Source organism: Elephantulus edwardii, unplaced genomic scaffold (genome assembly GCF_000299155.1).
Source record: "Elephantulus edwardii isolate Elephantulus edwardi_28Jun2011 unplaced genomic scaffold, EleEdw1.0 scaffold00145, whole genome shotgun sequence".
Lineage (NCBI taxonomy): Eukaryota > Metazoa > Chordata > Mammalia > Macroscelidea > Macroscelididae > Elephantulus > Elephantulus edwardii.
The window spans coordinates 4441417-4449241 of NW_006399895.1; the positions used below are offsets into that span (position 1 = coordinate 4441417).

Below are 7825 nucleotides of genomic sequence, written 5' to 3' on the forward strand. Positions count from 1 at the left end.
TGGGAGCAACAAATTAGGAAAGTTGAGGATCACTGAGGCAGACATACTGACCAGAGAGATGAAATAACCCACTGAAAACTCAGGGTGGAGGAGAGCCATTGTGGTTGGTTAGGACACAGGCAGAAAGCCACCCACTTGGGGCTCCTGAGGCACCTCTCTAAAGCAGCACGCACACCTCTTGAAAGGAACTCTGAGGCTTTAAGAACGTGCTCACTATATCACTGAAGAAACAGTGGTATAATTAATTCTATAAATATTTCTGTCTCTAATGGTCAAATATATAAAAGTACTCATAGTTTTCAGGTGAGTTACCTGGAGTAGGTTTGCAGAGTATTTTCTTAATAAATATAGAAATGAGGCACTCTAAAGATCTGGTAAAATTTGACATCTCTCTTACAACTTCTACTTTATGTCCAAAGTGGCATTTCTACCTTTGCTAAATGGTCTGTAAATATCTACAGTGTGTGGATTTAGAAGGACCAAGAGTCCATAAGCAGAAGTCATAGTAGATCAAGTGCTGTTAACCAAAAGGTCTCCAGTTCAAGACTAGCAGTCACTCTGTGGAAGAAAGATGGACAGTCTCCTTTCATTAAGAGTTGCATAGAGAAGTGTACTCGGGGTGGGGGGTGGGGGGAAGGGACGTGGGAATTGTATACTAATGAAGGAATTTTTTTTCTTTTTTCTCTCTTCGGAGCGGGAAGCGAGCTGGTGAGGAGGGGTGGGAAGGGAGAAAATTGCTGCAATGAATGAATGGAAATCCAAAACCTCGGTAAAAAAAAAAAAATAAATAAAAAATTTAATAAAAAAAAAAGTTACAGATTTTTTCCATATGGAAAACTATAACCAGGAGGGGATAAAATAGATGAGTGAAACCTAACAATCAAATCCCTACACACATCAAAAAACTTCTCCAACAGGGTAAAAAGGAAACCCACAGACTGGGAGAAGATATTTGGCAATGACATATCCGATAAAGGGATCATACCTAAAATTTAGGGGATGTTCTAGCACCTCAACAAGGAAAAGGCAAACAACTCAAATCACAAAATGGGCACAAGATATGAATAGATACTTCAATACGGAAGAAATTCAGACGGCCAACAGGCACATGAAGAAATGTTTCGAATCCCTAACCATGAGAGAGAGAGAGAGAGAGAGAGAGAGAGAGAGAGAGCACATCAAAACAGTGAACTACCATCTCCCTCCAGGAACAATAACAAAGTTTACACAGCAAATGCTGGCAAGAATGTGGGGAGATTGGAATTCTCATTCACTGCTGGTAGGAATGTAAAATGGCACAAGCACTATTGAAGGTGGTCTGACACCCTCCCAAATAATTCTGAATACAAATACCATTTGACCCATTTATTCCACTGTTGGGAACATACACTTAAGCAGTCCATCTGCCCATCAACAAGCAAATGTATAGAAAAACTGTGGTACATTCACACAATGGAATATTACACATTTAAAAAACAATGAATTTGTGAAACACTACACAACATTTGTGACTCTGGAAGACATTACACTGAGTGAAATGTCTTAGTCACAAAAAGACAAATACTATATAAGATCACTGTTTGAGGGAAGACAGAAAAGGAGGGAAGGAATGATGTATATTGCATTGAAACAGATGAGGGAAAGAATTGTTTAAAAGGGACATATGAATGGGTATTCTTGTCATTACAGAAGTCCAGAGTGAAGGCTGCATAATGGAGTGGACTTGCGGGGAAGGATTGCATACGTTTTTCTTTTTCTTTTCTAGGGAAAGAGTGAGTTGGGGGTGGATGGAGCGGGTAGGGAGAAAACAATGAATGACTGGAAATACTAAGTCTCTGTATACTTTCATTAAAAGTAATTTTTTTAAAAAGAGAACAAATAGATATGTCTTGGAGAGGTTTAAAAAACAAAGGGAATTGATATGGTGGGGAGGAGAATGGGAAAAAAAGTAGATAGATAATGAATATTGCACCAAAACTGACGAAAGAAATGAGCCTCTGAAAGGAGTGTATGATTGGGCATTTTATGTATAACAACAATCTGGAACAAGGAGCAGGGAAGGGGTGGGCAGGGAGAAAAAGTACAACAATGAATGAATGGAAATCCTAAGTCTCTGTAAACTTTCATTAAAACAAATATTTTTTTAAAAAAAGTGAATCGGGGAGAGAAAGAAGGATGAGGGAGGAAAATGTGTATCAATGAAATAAAGATAACCCAACCTAAAAAACAGAGAAGAAAAGCCAACCTTTCTGTAAACTTTTGTTAAAATAAAAACTAAAAAAAGTTATAGCGTTCAAGGCTTGATACTGCGTCCCCATGAGTTGGAACTGACTCAACGGTAGTGGGCTTGGTTTTGTGTTTTTGATCTATGACCAGAATTTGGATGGGCCAAATCCAAACTCGTTATAATTATCTATCACAGGTTTTTAGCCTTTAAAGAAAACCCTCTAGATCTTGATCTAATCTTGAAATATTCTCATACCAGCCTCATATCTCAGTCATTCTTCAAGGAATGTTGAAGAACTATCACAAGAATGTAGAGTACAAAATGTGAACTTTACTTTGACTAAAGCTGTTTCCCTCAAGTATTTGAGCTGTGGTCAGTAGTGGATTGTACTTGTTGAGCACTTACAGTGAGGCAGGAACTCTGGTGGCAGAGTCCATAGGGAGTTGTGTTGCTAACCTGAAGACTGTATTTCTTTGGTGGTTCAAATCCACCAGCAGCCCCATGGGAGCAAGATGGACAATCTCCTCCAATGTGATTTACAGCCTTGGGAAGCCTGCTGGGGAGTCAGCTGTGAGCTGCTTCTGACTTGACAGCAATGAGTTATTGTGAGGCAGGAGTAAAGCTGAAAGCCTGCTGGGGAGTCAGCTGTGAGCTGGTTCTGACTTGACAGCAATGAGTTATTGTGAGGCAGGAGTAAAGCTGAATGCCTCCACAGTGCTGTGAGGCAGCTATTATAAATAAGAAAACAGAGCCTCAAAGACGTGCAGTAACTTACCCAAGTGCCCAGGGCCTTATGTGGCCCCAGACAAGGACAACACATTGAACGAGGGAGTGTCCAAAGGAGGAAGAACAATCACAGGTGCCAGAATTCAGTGATCAGAGGGGAGAGTATCAAAGCAGCTAGTAATATAAACAGTGGTTAACGTTCTCTTCACCACTGCCTACCACTCAGTTTGCTGTACTGTGGTGGCTTGTACGTTGTCTGTTGCTGTGATGCCGGACATTGTGCTGCTAGTATTTCAAATGTCAGCAGAGTCACCCAGAGTGGATAGGCTTTGGCAAATCTTCCTTTTAGACCAAGTCTAGAAAGAATAACCTGATGATCTGGCTTTGAAAACACCACCATCACCACCACCTCTCAAATTTATTGCCATCAAGTTGGAACTGGCTCAAAGCTGAACCTCCAGTGGATTTTTGGAGGCTGTAAATGTCATGGGAGAAGATGGCCCAGCCAGTGAAAACCTTATAAATCAAAAGACAATGTTGTCTGCATTACTTGTTTAGGATAGGTCAACAGAAAGAACCAATCATCAGAGGAGAATATTATGTTTGGTGAGGTAGGAAGCCAATGAAAGCACAGGAGACACTCAAGAAGATGAATTGACACAATGCTCTGGATGGACTGGAATATTCTGGTGATTATGGGGGTAACGCAGGGTTAGGCAACCTTTTGTCAGAGTTGACACAAGGGCAGCTACCTATCACAATTCTGTGCAGACGTGTTTGGAAAAATAGCCCCACAAAGAAAAAAAAAATTCAGATGAGGTGGTGGTGGTGGTGGTGGTGGTGGTGGTGGTGTGTGAGGCAAATTGAGAAAACCAAGCTGAGGTTGAGAAAGTGAAATAAAAAGGTGTGATTCCATTAATTTGAAGTTTAGCATCAAGAGAGCAAAAAGTCCACAGTTGGTCAGGTATGCTTACTGGGCACAGTAACTATAAACACCATCCTACAAGTCAGTCTTGCCATTTTTGGAGGATGTAGATTTGGGAAGAGAGCTGACTGGTCTGTTAGGAACCTGTGGGTGACCAAGGGACAGTGGTCTGAAGGAGATGTGATAAAGAATGATACGGAGAAGTTTCCAGAAGGCTCTCTCAGCTGTGAGTGGGTGGAAGGCTGGGAGTCTAGCCAAAATGAGATAATGTCAAGCTTGAAGGTCAGTCTGATATGTGAGAGGTGAGATTGGGGAGATACTCGTGGGAGAGCATGTTCTCAGCTCAGCTTTGGATGACTGGGGCAAGAAGGTGGCATGCAGAGGTGGGGGGGCTCCAGTTGGCTTAGAGTGAGTCGGCATGTTTTAATTGGGATGATATTTTGTAAATTACAAGAAGTTTTGAATGCCTGTGGAATGTGTGGTTTCTGCTGACATTTTTATTCTTTAATCCTCTGCATGTTGCCAATGTTCGTTTTAATGTTTTCATTTTCGAATTTAAAGGCGAAGTGAGATCACAATATAGATAATGCCAACTTCATATTCTGCCCCAAGGTAAAGGATGTAACTGGGGTGTAGTTGAACCAGAGGCCAAGTTCAAAGGCACTCAGTGATGGCCTGTGGGAACAGCTGATGAATCTCTGCAGTTGGGGTGAGGGAGGGTAGAACTGTCTCACACTTCTGAGACCAAGGATCAAGTGGTCATAATCTATTATTAAGTGGATCCTCATGTGTCCCATAATTGAGAAAACTTGAATGAGGAACCTTCCAGAGAAGGAATAATCCCAAGTGTCAGGATCAGTGCAGAAGGGCTAGCATCCCAAGGGAATCCCTGGATGATACAAATGGTCAATGTGGTTGGCTGTTAATCAAAAGTCTGGAAGTTTGAATTCACCTACAGATGCTTCTGAAAATAAGCTTGTCTTGCTACTTGAGAGAAAAACAGAAAAGCAGTTGTTGACACATCCTACGAACATAGTTACCCTCTGACATGCACATGGTTGGTCTGGCATGAGTTGGCTTTGAATCAGCTTGAGGACAACTAACTGGTTTCAGTCTCTCAGGAGCCACTTAGCTCCACTGTGATTTCAAGTAGTGGTCTCGGCTCATTCTCAGGGCTTGTGCGCTAAAAGACTGTCTGGTAAGTGAATGAGCTGCTTGGGGAACACCAGCCCTTCCCCCCGTCTGACAAGGACTTTCTGAGTGACCTTGATGACTATGGACCCTGGAGCTCTATTCTCACCAAACTCTTTTCAGAGAAGCGGCTACTAGATCCCAGCGACCTGTGGAATTGTGGTCTGTGCAGGCTGGTGCTCCCAGCCACGTCTTCGTTCTCACCGTTTAAGCCGTGCTTAGCAATGTGTTTGTAGAGCTCTAAAAAGTGGCAGCCAGGCTGGAAGGAGCCCCCGTTAGGGTAGAAGTCATAATGTGCCACAGGATCTTTGATGCCCACACTTAGACCCATGTGCTCCTTCGTAAAGGTGTGGATGGCGTCCACAAATTTGGCATCATCTGGTGAAAGACGGTCACTGGGGGATATTCCTTCAAACAAGGGGCCCGCAGCATCGAGCCCTAGGAGGAAGACAAGGGCACAGTTAGGTAGGGGAGGGTAAAAGAGAAGCATTTCTTAACTTCTTAATATTATTCTGCATTAATAAGTTAGCAAGAAGGAGAGAGACTCAGTGCATATTCTTTCTGTAGAAAATCCTACCATAACTTTTCACGGTAAAACCATAGTAATTCAGGGTGCTGAAAATTAGATACAGAATCACCTGTAGCTAGAGGGGAAGTGAGGGTTTCAGAAACTAGCCAGTGGTAGAAACAAGAGCATTTATTTAGTTGATTTAATTGGCAAGTCAATTTGAAGTACTTCTCAAGTTATTTTCTAGAACATCTGCTTGTGTAGGAAACCAAACCAAACCAAACCAAACCAAACCAAACCAAACTAAACCAAACCAGGAAAAACACCCAAATGTGCTCTTTGGAAGTCATTCTAACCCTCCATCACTAACCATTTGCCTGCATGTTGACAATAATTTTTCCTAAACAAGCTGGCTTTTCTCCTAGACTCATGCCATGTCTCAGGATGTCCAGAGCAGGGACAACACTATGAACAAATAGGACTGCTCACAACCCTGGCCCTCAAATGACAAGTGGGTTTGTGTAAGACATGTGGCAGCTCTTGGCTGACTCCAGTTGGGGAGCACTTGCTCAACTCAAGGTTTTTCTCGGGTGCCCTCTCCGATGCCTCCCAGCAACCCTGGTTCCTGGCCTTACCAGACGAGAGGAGGTGGACAGGGAGATGGCTTGCCTTCATCTCGTTCAGAGACAAATGAATGACGTATGCCCCTTTCTTTATCAGACTGATCATGGATGTGGGGTTAGCCTTCCTGTTGTACTTGACACATGTGGGCTTGGCAAATGCCTGGTAGGACCCTCAGAACCAGACAGAGGAGGAGAAGGTTCTGATGCCACTTCCCTGCCATCCTGACTCTGGCTAGTTCCTGCTCTTCAGCAATGGTTTTACTGGCCTCTGGAAAGCTGTCATGGGAGGCCTGCTCAGCATGAGACCCAAATCCACTGGCATGGAGTCGGTTCTGACTCAGTGGCCCTGTGAGACAGTAGAGCCGCTGCATCGGTTTCCTAGGCTGCGATATTTACGGGAGCAGACTGCTACAGCTGTTGCCCATGGAGCAGCTGGTGGATTGGGACTGCTGATCTTTCAGTTCACAGTCAAGTGCTTACCCACTGTGCCACACGAGCTCCTTATCCTACCTAGACCACTGATGGTTAAATCAGTGAGGTCAAGTGCTGAACTGTGGACCAGGACTTAACAATCACCAGCAAGATGGAAAAATAATGAGGACAAGAACATGAGTTCTCCTAATGACAAATGTATTTAAAAGTCTTACATTATCTACCCTTCTTACCATGAAAAGAAATATTTTTAAAATGAAATAATGGTCATTTTTTTCCCAAAGTTCTAACATGATAAACACCCAACCCTATGCTTTTCTTAGAATTGCATTAGCCTGTGGAATTTTGTTTTAGCTGAAGGAATCTTGAAGGATGAATAGGAGTTTGGTGGGTAGACTATAAGAGGGTGGATAAATAGAGGTAAACATTCTGGGCAGAGGGAATATGTGAAGCCCAGAGGCACAAAAAGCCGTGTGTGTGTGTGTGTGTGTACATGTGCACATGCACACACATGTATATAAAGTGGAGACACACTCACTTCAATGTTGTTGAAACCCACAACTGCCAGAAACATCAGGAGGAGAGATTGGGGAGTTCTGAGGGAGCCACACTGACAAGGCCTTGTCTGTGTCTCCTGTTTTTATCCCTGTAGGAATCAGTGGCCTTGAAACTTCAGCCTGGGATGAACTGACCAGGGGTAGATGGCTGGGGGGAATTTCTTTCACATTGCCAGCTTTTTCTGGGTAATACAAGCTGTTTATAGATTTGTGTGGGGCTTGGGGAGAGGTTTTTGGGAAGTTCCTTCCCTCTTTCCAATGGGACCTAGAATAGGACCCCTCTGTTTCAGGTGAGGAAACTGAGGCACAGATGTGGCTGATGTGTTGCAGCAAATTGAGGCTCTTGACTCTTCACTCTAATTTGCTATGTTGGACTTTTAAAATTACATTGTTGTTATGTGTCATTGAGTCAGAACAGAAACATAGCTGACCCTTCAGCTGTAAATCACAAGAGGAGATTGCCCGTATTTCCCCAGCTTGGATTTGAACTGTGTACTTTTGGGTTGAGAGTGCAACTCCTCACCATTAGAGTACCAGAGATCTCTTTTATTCAGAATAAGACCATGAAAATGGTTGAATAACTTAAATATAAGGAATGGCACTAAATTGTATATGTGGCAATTATGGAATCGACAT

The 7825-nt window shown here is 42.9% G+C and overlaps 1 protein-coding gene across 1 annotated transcript in view; it reads right to left on the minus strand.

Moving 5' to 3' along the window:
• LIPC (lipase, hepatic) overlaps positions 1-7825 on the minus strand; it is a 51775-nt gene that overhangs the window by 36033 nt on the left and 7917 nt on the right. The window contains exon 4 of the mRNA XM_006894529.1: positions 5274-5507. Within this exon, the coding sequence (XP_006894591.1) occupies positions 5274-5507 (234 nt within the window). The remainder of the gene's footprint in view (positions 1-5273; positions 5508-7825) is intronic.